The 26,597-nt window shown below is 34.7% G+C and overlaps 1 protein-coding gene across 1 annotated transcript in view; it reads left to right on the top strand.

Moving 5' to 3' along the window:
• The window catches only part of LOC145662912 (uncharacterized), a 248,592-nt gene that overhangs the window by 210,787 nt on the left and 11,208 nt on the right, over positions 1-26,597 (top strand). Inside the window, exons 5-7 of the mRNA XM_081728917.1 lie at positions 10,110-10,293; positions 21,430-21,611; positions 25,464-25,592. Coding sequence (XP_081585043.1) covers positions 10,110-10,293; positions 21,430-21,611; positions 25,464-25,592 — 495 coding nt within the window. The remainder of the gene's footprint in view (positions 1-10,109; positions 10,294-21,429; positions 21,612-25,463; positions 25,593-26,597) is intronic.

Raw genomic sequence — 26,597 nt, 5'->3', positions numbered from 1 at the left:
CTTTCCGTACAAACGAAAGAACTATACATAGGCGGTTAGGATCTCACATACAGATACATGTATATAACATATAGCTGACGTATGTAATATACGGAAGACTGTTAGATTTCAGACATCCTGGAGCGGCATGCTGTAACATCTAAGCTTGAAAAAGGGCAGTACGTATATAGCATAGGAATAATATATGCTCCGTACTGATTTCTGTAGTAAATATAAGGATTCCGTTTATTTGTACAATATGCCGCTGTGCGGATAACGGATTTTGTCAGTGTGTAAACAATTAAATAATCTAAACATGGTTAACTAGGAAAATTAGTAGTAAATTAAATATTTATATCAGTAGTAAAATTTAAAATACTCGTGAGAATTGCCACCAAAATATAATTTTCGCATGGTTTTAATTTTAAGTATTATTATTTCCCAGCTTAGAATAAACATTCATACCGGTATATATAATTTTTCCATAATAGAAATAAATACAACTGATATTTTTGCCATTGATAAATTTGATTGGTTGGTTGGACCGGAGTTTAGCGGCTCTTTCAGCACCAAAGATATGAGACTTAGACTTGAAGTTTCAGATGGAATCCGAAACACACATATCCAGTACACCAGTGTGGAGGGCCAATTTATATTGTTATAACAAGTCTTTTCCTCTTTAAGCTCTTTTCCTACAGAAAAAGCAAACCTACGTTCAAATTTCAAGCCTCTCTCACCGGAAATCAAACCCGGAACCCCGTACACCAAAACCTCACACGCTAGTCACTAGACCAGGAGGAGAGACTGATAAATTTCAAAAAAATATGTTTAATTTTATTTAGCTGATTATATAGCTTATTATATAGCATTATAATGGTCGACGTTCTTGCTTTACAATCGTAAATTCAGGGTTTGATCATTGAGGCTGGATACCCTGGTTTAAGTTTATTGCAGGTGTTTTCTCAATCTCACTGATAGGTCTTATTATTAAGCTTGAGAGACACCTTCTAAAAGACCATTATTAATATATATATATATATATATATCATATGATTGTTTCTGTATAAAATAGTTTTAATATATTTGCAAACCTTTTAAGTGAAACATTTGCTGTGATAAAATGTTGATTTGACGATTGAAGAGCCAAGTGAAATTGGCTAAATACGAAATTCTGAAAAAATGCGAATGAGACGCAATTAGTAAGTTGGATTTCCTTGTGTGCTTGGGAAATTCCATAGCTCCAATAATCGCGTGGGCTTACTCTTCATTGTACCTAATTTCGTAGATCATAACACGTTCTCTATCACACTGTCGCTTGGGATCTGCAAACGTAAATGTCGCTGTGCTTCTTGCTAATATTGACTCCCAGCACAAAAGTTTAGAATGGATTTAAATAAATGAAGAACCGTGGATCCGTAGGTTACAAATTTAATTCGTTCCGTAACGTTCATATACAGTTATAGGCACAGAAGCAAGAGGTGTGTATTTTTACATTTTAAGTACTTTCTGTTATAAAGAATATAGAATGAGAATAACATTATCCTTTTTAAATACAAATAATTTACAATAAATTAAACAAAATATAAAGGTAACAAAGGAAGTTATGTCGCTTTTTCACCCACTACCTTCGAATATCGATATATTAGTTTAGACGTGCCTGAAAAATCGAAAATAGTCCCCATCAGCGTCGACGACCTTCTGCCAACGTTCTGGATGGCCATGGATTCCATCGCGGTAGAACTTGGTGGGCCATGAAGGAAGAAAGTATCAAGTAACATTTTGCACCTCGACTAGGGATTTGAACTGGCGTCCTCCTAGGGATCTAAAGGTGATTTTCCAAGGAATGGAACAGATGATAATCGAACGGTGCAATACCCGGGGAGTATGGTGGATGCAATAGTGTTTCCCATCCAAGGCGTAGAATGGTGCCCCTGGCTATCCTAGCCACTTGAGGCTTAGCGTTGTTCTCTAACAGAAATGCTGACTCCAGAATTTTCAGTTTTCCTTGATCACGGCCGAAGTGTTAACAGTACACAGTTCCATTGATGCTCTGACAAGGTGGTAGCACTTCCCAATGTACGATGCCGCGGACAGTCCACCAAACACACAGCAGTGCAGTACTGGTTTCTGACTGCACTGCACTGCACTGATTCTTCTGGTGCAGTACTGGTTTCGGCTGTTTTGCAACCGGTTCATGGAATGCTAACCAATGATGACGGCGCTGTGGAGTTTCGTACAGGATCCACTTCTCATCATATGTCAACACCCTGTCTAGAAATGGTTCCTTCCTCAGACTAGACATGAAAGAAAAGCAGGTGTCTGCTCGCGTTGACTTCTGACCCTGAGTCAAATCATGTGGGACCCATCGACCCAACTTGTAGTGCAAGTTGATGGAGATGCTGCTGAATGGTTTCTCCACTCACACTGAATTGTAGTCCCAGTTCCTCACATGTCTGGTGACTGTTCTTCTCAATTACTGCCTGAAGATCTTCATTTTGTACATGTGTTGGTCTTCTGGCACGTGGTGCGTCTTCTAGTGTTTCGTCACCGTCCTTAAACTTGTTAAACCGCCGCTTCACTGTCCGCGTAGTCACAACACCCTTACCAAAGGCCTGGCACATATTCCACCCCGCTGCAGCGGCGTTTAGCCCCAGTTTGAACTCGTACAGCATACACGCCCTTATGACGCTCTGTGGAGGTTCCATGTTCACTCTGTCCTTACGCAAGTTCATGGTGTAACTGAACTGGCACAACCAAACAGTATGTTGGATATACCCAAACCAACAACTGACCTTCTCCTTATGTCCATACGCATTCAAATCACGGTGTGAGGGCCAATGGAACCTAAACCTCCACAAAAAAAGACAGAACTTTCTTGGTTACCTTTGTAGTATCAGGGCTAAAAGACGCAAAACGTGGATAAAAGAGCAAAGTGTATTTTTTGATAACGTCACTCAATGATGACAGACAATGTTTATGGCAATCGCCCAAAAGCACTATTGAGCTCGGGAAATTGAGGATACAGACGTGTGTATATAGGCTTGCTTACGAAACAAGAAGTACATTTTCAAATTCGAGACGAGTAGGGAAATAAAACAATTCTCGTTTCGTTTTCGAAACTTTTTTTTTTTTTTTTTTTAATATCTCGTTGTGCGCAGTTCACTCAAGTGTTAGGTCTGGAACTGTTTTATTGTTACCAGAATCATAGTATAAATTTTGTAAATTGATTAAATGATTGTACGAACACAATGAACATCATTTAAGAGCATGATGAGCATCAACGTTTAAGATACAAAGTCATTACACAATGTACTCTATTAATAATTATGATTTAAATGTTGTTGTACCAATTTATTCATGGACCTCTCGTTACGCTGAAGAATTCTGATAACTTCTAAATGAAATTAAGAAAAAAAATTCAGGGTATAAATTTTGTACATAAAGTTACAAAACAAGACAAGAAAATTTCGAAAAGATACGAGAAAAGCTTTCGTCTCGTCTCGTCTCATGGGCAACACTACATGTGCGTTCCTTCGTACTCCGAAATTTTGTTCGTAAGCCGAGCGAAAAATTGTTCACAAAACATATCCGTAAACCGATTTGAGAACCGAGGGATTCGTAACCCGTCGGTGCACTGTACTATACGTATTTTTAAGAACTTTACTACAGTTAACCGCATTAGCAAAATAATCAACCTTGTCTGCAGTATAATTATAAATTAAATTGAGGATTTTCCAAAATTGATGTGAGCATATAGCCTACTAAAATTAGACTTTAGCTTCGGAAAAATTCCGAACAAGCTAGATTCTTAGTGGAGACCCTTATTTTGATGTCCTAATCCTGAAAAGCATCCTTAGTTTGACCCGTGGGTCTCTTGTTTTGGAGGGTGAAAGAAGAAGAATTTTATTTTTAAAAATTGTATCTCGAAAATTGTCAGTTTTTCGAGGAAAACAGTTGTGAGAAAAATTCTAGCTTCTAAAATTTAACATATAAAAAAGTCCTTACATCTTTTTTATAAAATCAATCGTTTCAAAGATATAGACTGAACTGCACACCCCTACCGTATACCCTACCCTACCGAAATATTGCACACCCCTACCGTATAATTTCATATATATATAACAAAGGATGTTTTGCATGCTTACCTGGTATACAATTCTAAGTCGTTTGCTCGCCATATTTCCAACTTTTACTAATAGAACATAATCTGAAAGAGACCATAACCTATTAAAATTTTTTTGATGTGTATCCTAAAGGGGGAGAAGGGGAACTCAAACGAGAAGAGGTGGTTTAAGAAGATAACAGATAGAAAGCGTGGTGGACGGTAAATGAAGGAAGAGAGTAAGAAGGCAGCAGCTAGAAAGCATTATAGAAGGAAAATGATAGAAGTAAGTAAGAAGACAGTTGAAAGAAAACATTATAGAAGGAAAATGATGAAAGTAAGGAGTCAGCAAATACAAAGCATTATAGAAGGAAAATGATAGAAGTAAATAACAAGACAGCAGATAGAAAGCATTATAGAAGAAAAATGATAGAAGTAAGAAGGCACCAAATAGAAAGCATTATAGAAGGAAAATAATGGAAGTAAGTAAGAAGACAGCAGGAGATGGACTATATTACACAGACTATTTTTTCACTCCAAAAGAAAAATTGCTAATTGCAGTTTGAGTGAATGGAAGCTTCTCAAGTTACATCAAGTGACCTTCTAGTGAGCTTATGGTAGTGGTAATTGTGATGATGATGGTGTACATAAACAATGGATTTTACGTCAAACTACGATTAGAAATTGACTCCAAGTCAGTGGCGATGGACGGAACAGTGTTAAAATTCTATACTAAGAGTAGAGTCAAATATTTTAAACTTTTTAACGTGGAAAAACCGGAAGTGATATTCCATTAAGTTTATTCTTAGTAGTTAAGCGTGCAATTAAACATAACAAACCGAATAGCAGAAACCAAACTTGTTTCAATTAATCCATTAACACATTTTTTTCTTTTTCTTTTTTTCTTTTTTATATGTATCAGTGTGGCGTCCACGTGCGATACGGTCGTTGGTTTGAAAGTGAAAACCATCTACTGTTTGTCTTCCCGTGTTCTTTGACTGTCTCTCCCCTCTAAACCCCCTCTTAAGTTATCGTGGACGACGAACCGAAAAACGGATATATGGTTCATCAAATCGAAGACTTAAGTTACTCCGCCATAAGAGGTAAAATTCGGCCTTCTCTTTCCGCTCAGACTCCACTCGTGATATTCTAAAAAAAAAAAAACTTGAAAAAAAAACAGAAACTGACGAATGACCGAGAAAACTGTTTTAATATATGTTCGTCCTGTGTGGAAAGTCAAACGACTTCCTTATTTTTTTTTATTTGTATCACTTTCGGTATTACTATTATTATGCAAACAATCCTAAACCAAAAATACGGAAGTTGGTTTTAAACAAAAGTTTTACAGGGCGCATTGTGTAAAAAATAAATATCAAATAACCAGATTAATTTGTTAAAAACAGTTTTCCTCAAACTGCGGTCCATGGACCACAAGTGGTTTTCGAAGTTTGCAATTGTAGTCCTCTCAGGTTAAACAGAAAGATAAAAATCAAATGAATTGCATAACGTATAGTATAATGAGAATCCCAAACAGGTAAACTACCGATTGTACAATTTAATAAAGTAAATATTATAATAATTGTAATAGGTCATATAGATGTATAGTGAAACCTGTGAATTATGGATACCGATGAGGCATGATTATTTATCCGTAAATGAAAGGACTCTCTTAAAGAGAAATTACAAATTTTACATTACTTAAAGCTCATGCAATTATTGTATGCTGTATGTAGTATACATTACAGTACAGTATACAGTGTAGGCTTACATCAGTTATAAATGCAAATATATATGTTAATTCAATTGCTGGAGGGATGATGAAGAAATACCCTCTATAAAAGAAATCGCTGGAAGATGACTCCATAGGGCGTGTACCAGGCGCGCACCCTGAAAGTTTTGTTGGAAGGAGTCCAAGCTTCAGGGGGAGGGGTCTTATACTACAAGCCACTAGGTCTATGTAGTATTAAACGTATTCTGCACCTGAAAAGACGATAAGTAATTTAAAAATTTTTCTACCTATATTTTCAGAGAACATAATAAAACTAGATTGTTTTTATTAGCGAAACAGTACAGATGAAGTGTAAGATCAAATTTTTATGCTATATCAACCATTTACTTGTTAAATAAATACAGTTTTATTGAGAAAATGTACAAATATATGTTGAATTAGGAATTTAGGGGATGGTCTGGACCCTCCCCCGTGGGTGCGCTCCTGGCGTGTGCCACAAAATATATTTCACGTGTCGTAATTTTTCATCTCAAATATAGGTACCTTAATTCGCATAGTGACTTTATTCTGTTTGATTTGAGCTTTTCTTTGTTCAGCATCGGATAGGAACAAGATACAACTTTTAAGTCATTTTCCGGGAAGGAATGCTTGAAAGTGGAAAAGTTCTGAGGATTGATTTCGGATCCCTTCAGCAGAAGTAAGACAAGAGAGCAAGGTCAAGGGACAAAATAACTGAAAGTATGGAATTAACAACCTCTACAGACAAAGCGAATTTTGGCGACAAGCAAGCTTCAAACCTTTTCGTTCGAAAGGGGTCGGATGCAATCGTGTGATGAGGGCCTACGATTCTTGGCCCGTGGCACCTATATTAAAGCTGGATTTTCACGTTGTTCGCCACACAAGTCAATGCAAGACGATACTAAATCCACACTGAAACAACTGAGGCCCTTTTTCCTTTTGTTTTATACTGACCGCGTGAATAGCGTGCCCATAAGCGTAAGTAGTACATGGAAAAACTGACTTGAAGGAGTCAGAACTACTGTTTTTGGTTCAGAAGGAAATTATAGCAACAATACCAGCAGGAAAATTTAAGATACATACATTTTTTTTTGTTAATACAAAAATGATGGGAGGGTCGGGCCAATCGGGTTATGACGGGCCGCCTCTGACTTGTGCTGTATTGTTAAATTCGTATTGAAATGTTTATTTATGAGATATGAAGAAAATCGCATGAGTACTTTTTGAGAAAATCGTCCAAACACTACTCGTCCCTAAGAATAAACTATACCTCGTAAATCTTTTCAAAGCAAACAAGTTATGCCATATTGTCAGGTTATTAATGAAATAGTTAGTTATTTATGAAATATGAAAAAAATGGTCTGAGTGGTTTTTTGAGAAAATGGTCCAAAAGAAAACTCATCTCAAAGAATAAACTACCCCTTCTCGATTTTGCCCAGAGAAATGGCATAGGCTACTACATGATGGAGTTGTTTTTTTGGAAAATTGATATATGAAATATAAACAAAATCTATGGAGCTGTTTTTGAGAAAATCATATTTTTATATATATTTTTTTACCCTTAAGTAAACTACCTTTATTTTTAGAAGTAGGAAGAAATTTCGAAAGAAAAAAAAACTTGTAGAATCACATAGAAACCTTCAGTTTAAAATTTGGTCGGAATACGTTAAACGGTATGATCTTTAGCTGAGTATACATCAGGACGAACAGACGGAGGGATGTCAAAAAAATCACTTTTTCGGTATTTATGGGCCATGAAATGTGTAAATGTGTAGAGATCTCGAATTTGATTTTTTTTTCACCATCATCATACCTTTTTCCCCTCTTTTGTCGTTCGAAAGTAATATATATATCTACGTATAAATAGATCAGTGCGACTGTTTCAAGTGTTTCACTGTATCAAGATTCGCTGTAAGGATAACGCCAGAATGATACTATTGCTCGCAAACCTTTTGGAAACATATTTGAATATAATGCATGTATCGGTTTATGAACTGGGAAAACAAAAAAGAAAAAAAGAAAATAAATGTGAACGAAGAACACATTACCCAACTTCCTTTCGAGTTGACATCGCTCTTTTGCTGAAAATCACGGAACTCTGGATTATAATGGAAAACCTTAATTAAAGAACAAAGAAAGTTAAAATGAAAATGAATATGGAAAAAGATGAAAGTCATGTTCAACTACTCTGTAAGATAGTCAAGACTTTAACCGGAAAATATGGAATTAGAGGAAATTAATGTCTGCGTCTACTTTAGAGTTGCCAGATCTTAAGTTTTCTGGCTCGTTTTATGCTATACGACTTTTTTCCTTGTAAGATTTTTTCTTCCTATTTTTTTTTTTTTAACTAAAGCGATGAAATTATAATCAAGACAGTTTTAAAACACTATTGTAAGACAGTGCGAAGAAAAAGAAAATAACCAGAGGAACTGTTATCTCTCACAATGTCAATAATCAATAACACAACCCGATATAACTTAGTAGTCAAAATGAAAATGAAGCAGATTGCGTTCTGACTATCCAATCGGCGCTCCAATCTTATGTTTAATTGTTTTTAATGTTCTACATTATGTCCTTTAGCCTAAAGGAAATTTATTATTAATGAAAGTGAATGATTGTGAAATTAATTTTTTGTGTTCTGTCATCCGAAATGAAACCTGAGACTATGTGAACCAAAGGGTAACGTCGCTAGTCACTACACCAGCGGGGAAGGCCCCTTCCGCCTTATGCAGAGTCGTTTTGAGGTATGATTAGCGTCATACTAAAGGCCTGACTACTGCAGTAAGCATATGTTAGTCGAACTCTTTAGTATGGCACTAATTACGTGTCAGAACGGCTCTGCATAAGGCCCCTTATGTTTAAGAATAGTTATCATCTTAGCCTTCGTCTGTCAACGACGTCTCTATCATATCGCTGTTTCCATCGATTATTACGTATGTACCGCTGCCTCAATAATAATATAAAATGTCCCAGTTTTCAATTAAAATTATTAGACTTTACTGTGTGGAATCGTATGTGAATAAGTGAAAAGTAAAACGACACGAGTTTTCTCTAGGTTCTCCCCTTTCCTCACACATTATCAATCTGCCAATTCTTTCGTAATTATTCTCTTTCCTTAATCATTGGTTTTCTTAGCTTAAAGGAGACACGCATGGGACGTAAAAATAGAAATTTCAGTTTTTCAGTCATAAAAGAACACGAATGTTGTAGAAAACGAGAAGAAATTAAACTAGTGTTCCTGTGAATAAAATTAGCTCTTTTGCAAATATTTTATATTTTATTAGAGTCAAATTGATATTCGTTTTTTAAAGAAATTGTATGTTATACGAGAAATATCAGTAGAAGTTTAGGTTCTATTAAAATACTATGCGATCTTGCAAACATAATTAGTTATATTTATTGTTGCCCATTGTGACATGATACTTATTTTATGCAAAAAACAATAAACTTTATGGTGTAGCAGTTATAGTTATGTAGCAACATCTTCAGTAAATGCAAAACATTAAAATTTATTTGTTTTAATCTGTTATACCTTGTCATAATTATAAAGCAAATATACTATATTTTAAGGCTGTAATATTTAGTATGATTTGTTTGTAATTCTAGACTCCGCCGTATCAACAGTCCTACATAAAACAATATTAATAACAATTGTAACGTTATATAAGCGATTCGGATTGAAGTTTGTGTCCCTAAAAGCAAGGCTGCCTAAACCTGGTTTTGGCTTGAGCGCTGCTCTCCAAGTTTACCATTTCCTCCCCCATAATTTACAGTTTTCTCCCTAAGATATTCCTTTATCTCCCCAAATTTACCATTCTACGTTCCAAACATTCCTTTCAACCCCAAATTTACCATTCTTACCCCTAAATATTCTTTTCTCCCCAAATTTACCAATCTCCCTCCCCAAATTTCGTTTCTCCACCCAAATTTACCATTCTTCCACTCAAATATTCCTTTCTCCACTTAAATTTACTGTTCTTCCCCCAAATATTTCTTTCTCCCCAAATTTACAATTCTTGCTCCCAAATATTCCTTTCTCCCCTCAAATTTACCATTCTTCCTTCTCAAATATTCCTTTATCCATCCAAATTTACCATTCTTCCCCCTAAATTTCCATTATCCAGTTTTATTTATCATTTTCAATGAAAAATTATGTCCCTCAAACAATCCCATGGTTCTGCATCCTAAAACCTGCATGTTTTTGATAAAAGAAATACAAAGTAAAAGTACTGTAGTATGAAATTCCCATTCATTGATCCTGCTCTCTTTTATTCTGCATAGGTTTGGAAAGCAGAAGCTGACGACATCTGTGGGTGTGAAGGAACACGACTCGTAGCAGTGAAGGTTGTTAAGGAGAACGCATCCACAAAGGAAAAGCAAGATTTACTGAGAGAAATGGCTATCATGCAGCAACTTGGTTCACATCCTAATGTTGTTACCCTGCTTGGATGCTGCACAGAGAAAGGTATATATAGATCCTATATTTTATATCTAAACTGTAAAACAACACGGAATCTTTCAAATGAATTCCAAATGAATTTTCTAATATTAATGTTAAAGGGTTTAATATTTCGGGAAGGTTATGATTTAATAATAAACAAGAATAGCGGTGGATATACTCACGAGAGAGCAATTTTTGGGAAAATTTCCAGAATTAGGAAATTGAGGCAGTGGCGAATCTAGTTCTCCAGTTTTTTGAGTGACAAAAATAAGCTATTATTTTCATAATTTTTGAAAGTTTGTAGTAAACTCATGATGTATCTATCATAGCCAGGGTTCGGAGCTTGACCCCCAGTTTATACATTCTAGATCCGCCACTGAATTGAGAATTTCTATCCTAATCAAGTATTAAATTTCTTCATTTCTTATATTATAATTTTGACAGAGCAGTTTTCTTCTATTTATTTTCCCTGATATGTATTTTCCACCATAAATACTATTTTCTATTGTTCTTTTTCCTAGTTATTCCTATTTATGTAATTTTAAACTACTTAAATTACAATCTAACTACAATCAAGTCCACTTTTGATCAATTGAAAAATTTTTCATCTTTAAGAGCTCTATCTGAAGCTACTTTAATAGCTTAAAAAATATATGTCTAGGTATTGTAAATATCTCTTTTAATGATTAAAAAAAAAACTGTGTTAGCTTCTTCATGTACTTTACGGTATCGTACCAATTTTATGTCTCTTTTTCTCACAACTTTGCTAATTGGACTTGAACGCCCCAATTTCTAAGACAGAAATCGACTCTTTAATCACACAGCATCTAAGATATTGTGGGGTGGTGACAAGTAAGTAGCAAAAAATCAACAATTTTTAAAACGCTATATTTTGGTGTTATCCAAAAGCAAAACATAAGGTTACAATGTAAATTATTAGTTCTAAACCGAACCACTTGGCGTAACGGCCCGATTTGTGGACCTGAGCCGCTCCACGCCATCTGTTAGCGATTGGTGGAACTACGTCCAGTCTAGCGCTGAACGCGTGGTCAACGCGCCCTATCGCGGCGTATCGGAAGTTTTCTACACCTGGTGGCCTTCACATCTTTTATTCACGTGAGTTCCCATTTTGCCTCATGACGCTGGGTGGACGCCAAAAATTGAGGAGGCACCGCCCGGGAATCGAACCCAGGACCACGCGGACATGATCCCAATGCTCTAACCACTAAGCTACGGTAATAAAATACCTTAATAAAATGTACAGAGCAATGTTGCAAGTGCTATACTGAAAAATCTGCACTTGTCGGGGATTCGCACTCTGACCTCCCATCACTGATAATTGCCTGTTCGTATTGGACGTCTAAGGCAGTAGTCCTCACGCATACCAATAACATATGCTACCATTTTGATTATTTTCTTGTTTGTTTCTTTATTTGAAAGAGAATACCTTCCCGGTGGTCCCCACACAAATTTCATTAGGATGTAGTTGTATTCTATTTAGCCTCCCATAATTGGTAATTGCCTGTTCGTATTGGACATCAAAAACAGTGGTCCCCATACATAACTTTAATATAGGGTACTAATTTCATTATTCTTTTTTATTTATTTACTTATTTATTTGAAAGAGCATACTTTCCCGGTGGTCCCATATAAATTTCATTAGGATGTAGTAATATTCTTTCGAGCTAGGAAATAAAACACTTCAACAGTGTATTGTGAAAACTGTAATGAACCGACTTTAATATGCGTATGTTCATAGAGAATTTCGATATAAATACATCTATTTTGACATGTTTTTTAAAAGAATATAATTTCCCAGTAGTCCCATATAAATTTCATAAATAACTAACAAGTCTCTAACAAATCTTCGGAGCTAGGCCATGAAACTTCTTAATGGTTGACAGTATTCGTACCATAATCGTGTATGATTACGTGTGTGTGATCACAATTATTTACAATATTTAATAAGGATATGTGAGTAAATAGTTGTTGTTGTATATTATGTATTATGAGCATTCATGCATCAAAATGTGTGTATTCGAAGCTGCACTTATATATCGATCTTTTGCCAACTCTTGGAATCAGTCTTTTACTTTCCCTTGGAACCATTCTTTTGCCCTCCTGCAATCAGTATTTTACCCCCTTGGAAAAAAATCCTGCGGGCGTCCCTATGGCTTTATATACTGGGAGAAATTATCCTCTACGAAGTCTGCACTTATATAAAAGCGTTTTTTGCATAAGACTCGTGTCGAAGCAAACGAAGATGCATGTAATTTGAATTCCGTGATGAACGTGATTATGTGTGATATATCATCAATACTAATCTTCAAAACAAACAAATAATTTCAGATAGTCTGGAATTGAACTAAGTATCCCTAGCCTCAGACGTAAGACGCAGTGTCTGTTACCTTACTTTTACGTTCAGCGAGATGAAAAACATTCTAAATGTACTCGAATAAACAATTTTCGAAATTATCAAACGAGAGATAATTGAAATATCCGACAACAAATCCAAAAGCAGCGTCCTACGATCGATTACGCAACCTGATACCTTGTAAGTAAAGAATAACTATTGAGCCAATGTGCCAAGCTACTTGTGGATCTCTCATGGGTATCCTTGGCTTGATTTAATAGCGTCCAGACTTCATTAGCCCTAGAATGCGTAAAATTCTAAATAAATAAACAATATACTCTGACTTAGTAAGCCACAAGTGCTTATGAAATCCTAAATCTTCTGCTTAAGAAGTAGTTTCACGAGGAAGAACTATTTCTGATATCTTAAATTATATTATTGATTGAAGACAAAATTTAATTGATTTTTAGACAATATGAGATATAAGCTATTATGTCCATGATAGGCTAAAAGAAAATCATGTTCCCATTTGTAATTACATAACATCCGAAATAAAAATTATTACGACTTACTTAACAACAGAAATGATTCGAAACATCAATATTGACATTATAAATATCAAACGAATTTTAAATATTACAAAAAAATCTCCATTAACGATTTTCCCTTTATTAGAATCACACGAAGTAGGACTTATAGTATTGCAGCCTTAGTAAGTATGTATGTCCGTTAATGGATAGCTAGAGCGATTATCTTGGCCATGTTCGTTAATGGAGATAATTCGTTAACATTTTAATGGGTAACGGTGACTTTGTCCGTCCGTTACTCCATACAATAACCGTGAACAAAAGAGATTTTTTTGATTTTTTTGCAATAGATAGAGCAATTATCTAATCGCGCTCGTTAATAGAGTCAACCCGTTAACATTAACGAGTAACGGTGAATTACTTGAACGAAAGTGAATTTTGGAAGAATATTTTTTTGACATCTTCAGAGGTAACGGTGACTTTAACGGTAGTTTTCCGTATCTCATTTTTTATTAATGAAGCAAAGATTGTAGAAGTTACATATTACGCCCTTAAATGACAGTAATGACGTCTGCCGGACGAAATTGAAATGTCTAGGGCGTGATCCTTTTTACTGTCGTCCAGAGTTTACTTATTTATTTGTTTTTGTTATATGGGCACCACATGGTAAACGTGAGGTCTAATAGATGCACTGTGTCAGAAAGTTTAGAAATCCTTAATCTGTGGAATTATGGATCATTTTTGAAAAAAATATATAGTTCACTTCGAATTAAATGATTTTACTGAAATTATTTTTTGTAAATAATATTTTTAATGGAAGAGTTCGTTAGGATTGAGTTTAGAAATTAGATTTCTGGGCTTTCGGGATCTATGGCCCTCGGCGATCATACTTTCCGAGGAAAAGGAAGGAAGAAATGATTGAAGAAAGAAGGGAGTGGCCTTTGGCCTGTACGTTAGGTACCATCCCGACATTTATCTGATATGAATAAGAAAAACCCAGGAAACCCTCACTTAGGATGGTTAGCCTAAAAAACTTTTACTTTTTCGACCGAGTGTCCCCACCGGGCATCGAATCCGTGACCGACGAAAGATTTTATAGACAGGGATATATTTTATTCAATATAGTCCAACTTACTTTGCTTCACATGCTTTGCACAGCATATGATAAATTACTGTAAATACACGCAACTTTTTTTCTTTTTTAAAAGATAGTGTTAAAATTAGCCTACATATAGTGAACATGAATAGGCAAATTACAGATTACAATAAGAAAAAAATATGGGTCATTGAACTTTTTGTTTCGTATTTACACATAAATTGCTAGATTATCAAATAATTTGTAGAAAGCATTAAGTTTAGAAATCAACTTAGGATAGGCAAACAAGCAAACAAAATTTTTACACTTACGAAAAAAAAATACCTTAACACTACAAAAAGCAACCAACAGGAAATGAATGCCAACCGAGATCGTTAGGAAGATTATGTAATTTTTGTGTTACTCTTCAAATGCTAATGAATTCAATGATAATAAAAATATTTCCAAAGTTATCATTATACTAATTATCAAGTGCAACGGATGAGGCAATAAAAATTCATCCATATAATAAAAATAATAATGCGTTATTACCTGTATATTTTTTTCCCTTATAGACCTACTTTAAAACCTTTCAGTATAATTATGGTAGTTGAGCTTTCGCTTGAAGAGTTGGTTGATTCTCTTTCCATAGTCCTGAGAACACTGAACAAATACAATTACTTCTTTGGTAAATGGATCTTTGGGGAAAAGAATTAAGTGCTTCCCCAACAAAATCTCATGATGAGCAATAAAATGCACTTTCTCTTTACTTTTCAACTTGATATCCGAAAAAAAAAAAGTATTTTGTAAAAGACTTCTTTAACTTCATCTCCTTTCCGTTTAACGGGATGAAAAGTGACTATCAAAATATTTAGATTGTTAAAATCTCCATTTCCTCGTAAAATTACTGGTTATAACACGCCTAGTCTCCAGCGAACAAGGAACTTCCTTGTGGCTATATGGTTAGCGTACGCGCGGAAGACCCGGGTTCGATTCCCGGTGGGGGCTCACGTAGTTAGGATTCTGTGTTAAATAGAGGTCTCACACAGCATTAATGCTGATCGAGACACTAAGCTGCAAAACAACCAACAAATTAAAATATTTCAGAAATTAATATACTAGATCTGTATGTTCTTTTTGTTAATAACTTCGAAACGAACCCACCATTTTGTTTACTCTAAGGTAGAGACAACGTCATTGTCTGCACAATAGTGAAATTGAGTGGGTCAGTGCAACAGTGATCTAACCCACATTTTTAAAAATGGAGAAAAATCAAGTTAAACACATGTTTTTTTTTTTTTTTTTTTGTACAATATATATATAATGTATGACACATTCAACGACTTGTGGTTGCTTTTGGTATATTGTACAAAAAGCACATGTGTTTAACTTTAACTTGATTTTTCTCCATTTTTAAAAAAATGTAGGTTAAACCACAGTTGCGCTCGCCTCCTCAATTATTAATTCGTTCGAACTAATTGACCAAAAACAAAAAGAAAGACAGAACGTGGCATATGTATAGCCCATTTCTCTTGGTGACTGGAGAACGATAACATTTTGAAATATAAATAAATGAAGGTCTGAACGGGTTACTAACAAGACAGGATATTTTAGTCTTAATTCCCATTTTCACAAGAGATCATCTCTAGTTTCATCCCGTAGGTGCAACAGACGAAAGATTCAATAGGGGATAGGGATGGGCACGAGCGAGTTCGAGCGAGTTTTCATTGAAACCCGACTCGACTCGAAACAGACATCTTTGAACAGGACTCGAGAACTCGGCTCGAAAAATTTCCTTCAACTCTACTCGAAACTTGACTCGAGTTTCGACTCGAGTCGATCCAAAACGAGCCAAATGCTGTGTGTTGTTTCAAGTACTTCCTTCAAGTATCCTATATAGACAATATAAAATTATTAATGATACTTACTACAATACTACAACTTATTATTATTATTATTATTATTATTATTATTATTATTATTATTATTATTATTATTATTATTAGTAGTAGTAGTAGTAGTAGTAGTAGTAGTAGTAGTAGTAGTATAAGAACACCGTGTATAAACTTGAAAGATGGACGGTTCGTATCTGAATACTAAAAGCTAGTTGATTGCTGACCTCGGTAGTCGTGAAGTCTAGGAGGCAGGGACATCGTTCAGCAGGGTCTGGGTTTGAGTTCCGTTCCGGAGGAGCAAGTATCCGGGCTCTAACCAAAAATTATTAAAAGTTAGAGGGCGCCTGCCAAAGATGTTCAAAACTGCTTTGCTCGGGTTTAGGGTTGTCAATGGCTAGAGCGGCTCGGCTTACAGCTCATTCACTATCAAGCCGAGCCAACAGATCACCCAATCGAACTAGCTCGAGCCGATGACTCACCTGAGCCGAGTCGGTGCCTTATTTCAACCGAGCCGGCTCAAGCTTTTTGTTCAACTGAACCGAGCTGAGCCAGTTGACCCGGGTTGGGCTTCTTAGTGGGCTCAAAACTTCGACCTCAGCCTTGGTAGGTCTTGTAGGTCTCAGCCTTGGTGGTAAGAAGTACAGTATATACTTATATTGCAGCTCACGACATTTGAGGCTATATCGTTATAAAAATCCATTGTTGTCTTGTTAATCGATACTAGACGAGATGCGACCAGTGTCCCATCTCGTGATCAGCACTAAAAATATTTCACATTACTGCTTACATTTCTCAAAGCTTTCGCTTTCCAATCTAATCAGGCAATTATTTCAAAACGAGTTAAAACGAGTTAAACGAGCGAGCTATTTATCAAACTCGACTCGACTCGAAACTCGACCTAAAAACAGAGACTCGGCTCGAAACTCGACTCGAGAAAATTACCTTTTACTCGATTCGAAACTCGACTCGAATTATCTTCGAGTTTCGAGTCGAGTCGAGTTTTAACTCGACTCGTGCCCATCCCTAATAGTGGAAAATGGTAGGCTATTCAACTGAAGACATTGGTCCTACGTTGGAACTGCTCGCTTTGCCGAGCATTTACCAACCAATTCAGCTACCATTGTTACTCCTACGAAGAGAAAAATGTTGCGATTTGTAGGCACAAGATTGGGTAAAGGATGACAAAAGTAAGTTGGCAAACATACACTTTAAACTACGTTGAGCCGTTGTATTTTTGTAGTTATCTATTCCAACCATGCTGACCACTAGCCTACTGTTGGATAAATGACGGCAAATTGTTGGTTGACCAACATACACTTTAATCTACGTTAAGCCAATGTGTTTCTGTTGTTATTAATTTTCAACCATTGCCGACCATTGGTCTACTGTTGCATAAATGACGGCAAATTGTTGATTGACCAGTATACACTTTAAAAGTACGAAGGGCCTATGTATTTTTGTAGTTATCTATTCCAACCATGCTGACCATTAGCCTACTGTTGGATAAATGACGGCAAATTGTTGGTTGACCAACATACACTTTAAAGAAAATTGAGCCAATGTTTTTTGTAGTTACATATTCCGAACCATGCCGACTATCAGCCTGCTGTTGGATAAATGGCGGCAAATTGTTGGCTGGCCAACATACATTTTAAACTAACGTGGGCCAATGTATTTTTGTAGCTACCTATTCCCAACTATGTCGACATTAATCTGCTGTTCGATAAATGACGACAAATTGTTGATTGGCCAACATACACTTTTACTACGTTGGGCAACGTGCTTTTTAACTTCATCTTTGCATTTACCAAGTGTCGACCACGCTAACCATTAACCAAAATCATTCGGACGTTCCGCGTGGGCTATTAAGGATCATTCTTCTTAGAAAACTTTTTTCATCGAATGTTGATAAAGTAAATCTACAATAGTAAAGGATAAGCTAATTAAAAAAAACAAAGGGTACAGGCCACTACACTAACTTTTTTCGCTACTTTTTGTAAACTAAATCATGTTATGTTGAAGTTATTACTGAAACATATAGGCCTATTTATGAAATACGAACAAAAATTGTCATCGGAAGACTTCGTTCAAAGATAACCTAACCTCGAATTGAAAACTAGCTTTTGTCGAGTTTTTTTTTTTTTTTTTTTTTTTTTTGAGAAATGACTTACGCCATAAATTAGGATTAGTAATACAATATTTGTTTATGAGATAACAAAATTGCTTGAATTGTATTACAGGAAATTGTCATAAAAAGTAAACTACCCTTTCTGAATATTTTCGTAAAAAATGATTTACGCCTCATTATAGAGTTATTAATGTAATAACTCTAAATCGCCTAAGTTATTTTTGTAAATCGTCATTGTCCAAAATTAAACTCACTTCAGAGATATTAATGAACATTTATTTATGTTATATGAACAAAATCGCATGAGTCGTTTTTGAGAAAATTATTGCGGGGGAGAACACTTATGTCTCATAGTAAACTCTTCGTTGTGGATTTTTTCAGGACAAATGTATTATGACATATTATCAGGTTATTGATGAAACTTTTAGCTGTGAAATATGAACAAAATTGACTCAATCGTGTTTAAGGCCGCGTTACCATTTGATAAGTATTGAACAAGTAGCATACTTTAATTCTTTTAACAGCTTTCCAAAATTGTTTACAAAATGCATATGCAACTCCATCAAGCGTTTATAAAGGATATCTGCTTACGGAAGCCAAAATTATTTGCAAATTTTATGTGAAGAAATAAGGAAATATCGGAGCAGCCAGATTAGCAGAGTGAATGAAATGCTGCTTCCGGCAAAACATTTGAACATCTGAAAGCAAGAAACTAACTCCATCCCTAATGCAAGAATCCTTGTAGAGCCAGTAAAGAAATCTCCACTATATTAAAGCAGTCAAGTAAAAAAGAAAGAAAGAAAGAAAAAGAAAAGAAAAGAAAAGAAAAGAAAAGAAAAGAAAAGAAAGAAAGAAAAACTTTCGTCTTGCCTCGAAGAAACAATGGAGTCGGAAATACTGAAGTTTCAAATTGGATTTTCCTTTTTCAGTACACAACCAAATCTGATTTTTTTTTTTGCTTCCAACAAAATAAGTTAAAAGAATTTCTTTATTATAATTTTTAGAGGTATATTAAACCAGCTAATGAAAGTTTCAATAGGGCTAAAAAAAATTGGTCACAGGGGCTCAGACCCCACTGGCCACCTTCCTCTAAATGATTCAAAAGTTTCCGTGGGGAACTGGAAATTTCGTAGGAGCAGATTAAGATTTAAGATTATGAAATAAGACGCACAATATTCACAATAGAAGGAACTAATTAGGTTTTTACAAATTTCTTCGCGGCATACGTTAACATTTTTCCAATGGAAGACACTGTCCGACGCGGAGAAGCTGAGGTTGGTTCTCGGAAAAAGTTCAGAGAACTCCCGCGAGATGTCTCTACACTTCAGTTTGTAAGACTCCTTTTGGATTCCGAGGAACATTAAAAAAACAAAAGAAAAGAAAAGTGACAACTTTCAAGTTTGACGTAAGTATCTGTTTGACACGGGCGGAAACGGATGTGGTTTAACCTTAACACAATTTGTTATCATTGTTTATTATCTAATAAACCATACTTTTCTATTATTTACTGATTTTCGTGGTTCTACTTCACAAACTTGAAACCAATAGCAGAACACATTAAAAAAAAAAAAAAAAAACAATATAGAACACTAAAGCAATTTACAAAATATCGGTGTCAAGTTATTAGACTTCCAAATTATACTATGCATGCATAAGTGTCGGAGCAGAGCGAGTAACTCTAGCAGGCGGTGGTCGGAAGTCTTATAGAAACGCTATGTCCGTCAGTCTGTCTGTCGACAGGTATCAGAGCATAAACTAAGAGACAGTGGCAACGTTAGAGATGGGCAAGGGAGCGGGCGCCCCCCAATAGCATCATCCATCCCCCGACTGCCCCTTCCCCCTCAGACCAGGTCCGTAGCCAAGATTATTTCATTGAAAGCACGCCTTCTTCTTAAGGATCTACTAGAAATTATTTTCATAATATAATTATTGTAATAATGTATATCACATCAGCATTTCTTTGAGATTTTACTTCTTGCGTAGCATAATTTTTGTATCGCATTTTCGGAAGCGAAGAAAATTATTATCTGTGTGTTTTACTGTTTAAACGTGGATAACAATTTTTATATGTAAAAAAAAAAAAAACATACAGGGTGTATTTTATTATTATTATTATTATTATTATTATTATTATTATTATTATTATTATTATTATTATTATTATTATTATTATTATTGAATCAGTAATATCGTCAAGAAACGGAGTTGACATTACGTAGCCCATAAGATGAACTTTCATTTCTATGGCAAAAACACAATAATTTAATTCGTACAAGTGTTAATTTCCCAACTCTTATTGTAGCCATATATACTCGGATCAAGTTCATTCTTCATTCTTCCATTTTCTAAGAGTTAAAAATCGAATGATTCCAAGTTGACTCATACTTTGTAGTTATAGCGCCCTGGCAATATATAATCTTGAGGGGAAAAAAAAACAATTTTCTTACTTCTTTAGAATTAAACATATAATCCATTGAAATAAAAAAAATCTTTAATTCCTAAACATAATTCAGGTCAGAAAGGGTTAACAATAATTTTACATTGTCATGAGCTGACACTTAAGTATTATACTGCAATTTGACTGCGATACATTCCAACACGTGCCAGATGCAAGTTTATTCACACTTATAACTCAGAGATATTTGTTATTGTAGCTTAATTTGATAAGTTAGGTGAAGTAAGGGAAAGTCAAGCATAATGAGATCTTATATGGGTTTGTGTACTACACTGTGAGAGAAATTTATTTAGTACTAATAGTTCACCTGCCATATGATAAAACACGCTCGAATGAATCTCTGGGATTGTTTAAATGACTAATGTGATAATAATGATCCCGTTCTGTCACTCTACATGTCTCCTAAGTTGTTGGAATACTTCGTTACTCTAGTTGTCACGGAACTGTCACCATGAAGGGAATTTCTCACTCACTATAAACATATATTTGTAGAATGTTCTATATTTACAGTAGAAAAGTCTTCAAGAATTATGACAATACTCTAATAGTCTTAAAATAAGGAATATTTGTGACTAACGTAACTAAAGAACTTAATGATCAATATTTTTATAGAGAATCAGTGATCTATAATTGGAAACAGAAAATGGTAGTTAATTTGACCATTGCAAATGAATAATAATCCAAATTAAATCTTCTACATAATGAATTTTTATGGGTTATTTTTCAGAACCACACCTTCTAATAATGGAGTACGTGATGTATGGTAAACTTCTAGCATTCCTTCGAGACCACAGGACGAGACAGGATTATTATAATTTCTCCGAAGATTCCGAGGCATTAACGTCCAGAGATCTTACATTGTTTGCATACTGTGTAGCTAAAGGAATGGATTACCTAACATCAAAAGGAGTAAGTACACAATTATGGCTCTACATTCGCTTTATATTGAATATAAACTATTATATACGCAGAGCCGTAGCTAGAGATTACGACGCCCTCTCTTCTTCTTCTTCTTCTTCTTCTTCTTCTTCTTCTTCTTTTTCCAAAGAAAAGCAGCTTTTGTTGTTATGCTACGCTGAATTTCTGTCAAGCTGCTAGGACAGACCATTGCAACTAAGGATAGAGGATCTGCCCATATGTATCTTCATCCTATTAAACCGACGAAGCCAAAAAACAACCCAGCATAGGCACGTCTGATTGGCTATTCTCGTTTCTGTCGTCGTCTGATTGGCTACTTTCGTTTCCGCCATGATTGTTGGCTCAAAACATTGCGATCCTATTGGACGGAGTGGGCAGAGTAGGGGTGGCGAAACTGTGACGTATGTCTTCAAGATTTTGTTGTAGGGGCAGATCCTCTATTTTATAAGATCCTTGATTGCAACAACCTAAAGCGATCATTATGTGTAAGCTGTTTTCTAGAGGCTTATTTTGTACTTTTTGTTAAACTTGACAAAGCTACCTTTTATTGTATACAAATCCACTTGGGAGAACAGTTATGGAAATTTACAACTATTTACAACGTTTCTTACTATAGGTAAGAAATGAAATGTCAATACATTAGAAACTATGGTGCTTTTAAAAATGTTCGAAATGGGTAATTTTCAGTAATAATTGCAAACTTTATTTTTCGTTTGCAATGCGTAATTTTATTCTGTAAGTGACCACATAAATAGGATTTTAATTTCGATTGTTTTACGGTTCAAAAATATTTTGTGGCATGTAATAGAAGTTCAGAAGGAGCCTTCTTTGCAAATTTCTTCATATTGATCGATGAATAAAGAATATGTTTAATGTTTGTTCCTAAATTCCAAAATAAAGTTTGGCTTCTGTATGTTTGAAATATAATTACTTAATTTCTTATTGAATTAAAATTTTGAGTTTAAGATTACTTATTATTAATTAACATGTTAAAAATGTTCTAACATGCCACACACGTGTATATGTTTTGTATGTATGTAGATAGATAAGCATATATTACAACTAGATACTTATGCACAAAAAATATCCTGGCGATACAAGTAGTTGAAGGAGAAATGATTCCAATAAATTCCTTCAAATTGGAAGCATTTCATATGTCAATGAAATAAAAAAAAATCACTGGTAGTGATCAGTCCTTGAAAAAGACGAAATTTATTGGATTAAGTTCTGACCCGTTAAGCCCCTAAAAATGCTTCAAGTTCGAAAATGTTATTATTCCTCTTGTTTATCTTTATTTTAAATACTGTTCTTGATTCGATCCCACCTCGTACCAAGTGAGCTTTGTGGTGAACAAACCGTGTGCATGGGTTTTCTCGGGGTTCCCCGTTTCCTTCCACTTTCTTCATTCCACCATTTCATTCATTTCTCATCACCGTCTCCTTTAGCCTAGCCGACATAACCGTGGGACGTAAAGAACTTAAAGATCTTTTTTTTATTTTCAATATTCCCGCGCAAACAGCAGCTTGCGCGTGTGTCTTCACTCTTCTCATTTTTCATACCTTCATTCTCACCGTTGTGATTAATCCGATTTAATGTGATTACCTAAACAAACTCATCATCATCAAAACGCCGAACACGTATTTCAGACTTTGGCCGTTTCTGATTTTGCAAACGCTCCTACATATACTATAAGTCATTATTTGGCAGCATGTATATCACATTGTCATTAAGAAATCATACGAGTATATAATAACTTTCTGTAAGTAATAAGTAAAAACTTGTCTTGATTTTTATTGAAACGTTTGGATTGCGAGCAAGAAATTTTTAACAAATCTATTTCTTTGGAAACCGACAACAATATTGATTTAATAGAGCGCCAATCCTTTTCCGGGGCGACGTGTCGTTTACTCATTTCTAACATTTTTCTTTCTTCTTGCTCGTTCGGCACCCTTTTGCTAGCATCACCCGGGGCAACCGCCATGATCGCATCTCACTAGGTACGGCTCTAGGGAACTATATGAAATATTTGTAATAAACTGTGAACATAGCTTGATAATTCTGAGCATCGAACTCCCTTTCTGAATTTTTATTGTAGTGTTATACAACATAGTGTTATAGCATTCGATGTATTATATTCTTAAGTATTTGTTTCTTGTTTTTGTAAGTTCAGCGTCTTTCTTTAGTTCAGAGGCTATCTGAGACCTGAACCTACAGTTGAATGTGGAATCCGAATCATCGTATTCGTTGAAGTTTTTCAATGCTTTCGCACCGGGAATCGAAACTGAGACCACTTGCACCATAGATGCACGCGCTAGCCACTAGAGATATAACGAGGACTTGTTAGTACTTGTTTAGACATAAGTCAACGAGTTTCCAATAGATAAATCTTGAAGACCAAAGTTATACATGTTATAATGATTCATGTTTTTATTCTAAATTTCACAATTTATAAAGAGGCAAAGCTCGTAACTAATCTCTGCAGGCATCAAACCAACATTAATTAATCTAATCATGTTTTATTGATCAATAAACATATACCTAGGTATTTTTGTTTAAAGCGAAACTCAACTTTACTATAATCATGGGTATATTTATAACATATATTTAAGTGTTCACATAGGTCGAATTATTAATAGGATCTCTCGAGGCATTTGATCGTTTTATCGTTTTGAGACTAGACTCCTAGCAAATTTTTGGTGCTTTCCATGAGTAACCTATCTTTTCTTACACCTTACTCTAGGTCTGTTCAGTTTTTCTTTACGTATCAAGAAAGTATGTTTCTTCTGTTGTAAGTTATTATTATTATTATTATTATTATTATTATTATTATTATTATTATTATTATTATTATTATTATTATTATTATTATTATTATTCAGCTTAGTTGGAATATGATGCATTTTTAGCTTTTCACAAATACATTCATATTTTTTTCTAGATTTATTGTAATGTTTCGTCATTTGTAGTTGCATGAAGGAACGTTGAACTCAGTCTTTTGATAAGTAAATTTACTTTAAGTATATATCAAGAAAAACATTTTTAGAGGCCACCAGGAATAGACTGTATATTTTGGTATTAGCTGTATCTGTGCTCTGTACACAGCGCATCATTCACATATGACCATTCACCTCTTGTCACTCCTCACAACATCTGTACATGTCCCTTTACAGACACAAGTGAAGAACGTCTTGATAAAAATCGGCAAGGGATATCATAAAGAGAGAGATGTTTTTCGATTAGTTTTTCAATATTTCGTACCGTTTGCAGTATTTGAGCCTACTTCCGGTTGGAGTTTCTATCTTCTTCTTACATGCAGTATGAAATAAGCAAATACATTACACACACAATTAATTATAATGTCAGTGATAGATGGTGTTCATTGGGCAAAACACTCCAAACAATAAGGATTCATCTTAGACTGGAGAAATGGTTATCCTTCGTTTTTCATTATCATTTGGCCATGAAACAAACGCCTGAGCGGCATGCAACCCCTGTATACAAATATGTAGTGTTGGAATATATAACTCGTAGGATATGATGCTTTTTTAAAATTTCAGCACTTCCAGTGTACCCTTTTAAACTGTAATTAAGAAATAACTGCTGTTTAAAAAGAATGTTCAATTAGAACTGAACAATCTACACAAAATTTGCAATCGATCAGCGCAAACGGCATCTTTCCAGAGCTTGTAGTTTCCGAGATATCATTTTCAAAAGAATTGGCCACAAATATCTAAACGTCCATAAACATATAAACTTTCTTTTGAGCACAAACATATAAACTTAGCATTTTAATATGTAGATAGGACAGGATAAACTTTTAACATGAGTACTTTTCCCTTCCAGATTATTCATCGTGACTTGGCGGCCAGGAACGTCTTGGTGGACCACAACAAACTCTGTAAAATTGCAGATTTTGGCATGTCACGAAGTGTTTGTGAGTCCACGGGTGAAGTATATGAGCAAAAACAAAAGGTAATCATTAGAGTTTCCGCTTGATATTTAAATTAAAAGATGAGTGATACTGGGATGGTAATCTTAATTACTATTCAGTTGCCTAGATTCGTAGTGATTACTTCTACAATATTCTTGTGTTTTACTTTATTATTGTTATTTAATATTATTTTTGGAATATGATGTGAATATTAAATAAAGAGTTCAACGACTGTATTGGGAAACGAAAAGATTTAGAAATTTGTTGTCTGAAATCAGAGTTAATCTTGTGTTGACCATCTCCATAGTTCGTCATCTTATCTACGCATGCAAGTAATTCGGTCAGTTATTAGTCACAGTCAAAGGTCAAGTATTATAATGTCCTTTTTAGGGACACTATTGAAATAATTTTGAAATAAAATTGTATTATATTTTGTATGATCTGATTTTAAAATCCAAGTTATTCCATTTTATGAATTTGATTTCTTCAGAAGTAGACAACTTTCAAACTATATCCAAAATTAAATATTTTACTATTTAATACAGTATCCTAATTAGAATCACTGCATTTAATATTTTCATAAAATCAATATTCTCGAATTCTATGAACACGGATGAATGGTCCTATGTATAGAGCTACGTTTTTATCATATATTGTCTTAAGAGCAAAGAAGGTATTCTAGGAAATGAAATGTGAGAAAGAAAATTTTTCCCCTTTTTCTTTTTCTTTTCTTTTTTTCCATCAGTTAGAATCTGAAACAAAATGTATTTCATTGAAAAATAAATTCCCTCCGAATAGGGAGCTACCTCTGTGTAGAAGGTCGGAAATACAAACGTTGGATAAATCATTCGTACTTGGTTTTCAGCAAATCTTCTATATTCTTTTTTTTTTTTTTTTTTTTTTTTTAATAATTTCACACTGATTTGGAAGAAATTGATGGGTGGTCTCAGACATCCTTTGTGTTATACATGTTAGAGAGTTTTGAATTTTCAATTTTTATAATTCATTTTTAACAGTAAAAAATGCATTTGAAAGAATGATAAGGA

Source organism: Thermobia domestica, chromosome 10 (genome assembly GCF_964235325.1).
Source record: "Thermobia domestica chromosome 10, izTheDome1.hap1.1, whole genome shotgun sequence".
Lineage (NCBI taxonomy): Eukaryota > Metazoa > Arthropoda > Insecta > Zygentoma > Lepismatidae > Thermobia > Thermobia domestica.
The sequence above is the reverse complement of the archived record's forward strand: the minus strand, read 5'-3'. Positions and strand labels throughout refer to the sequence as shown.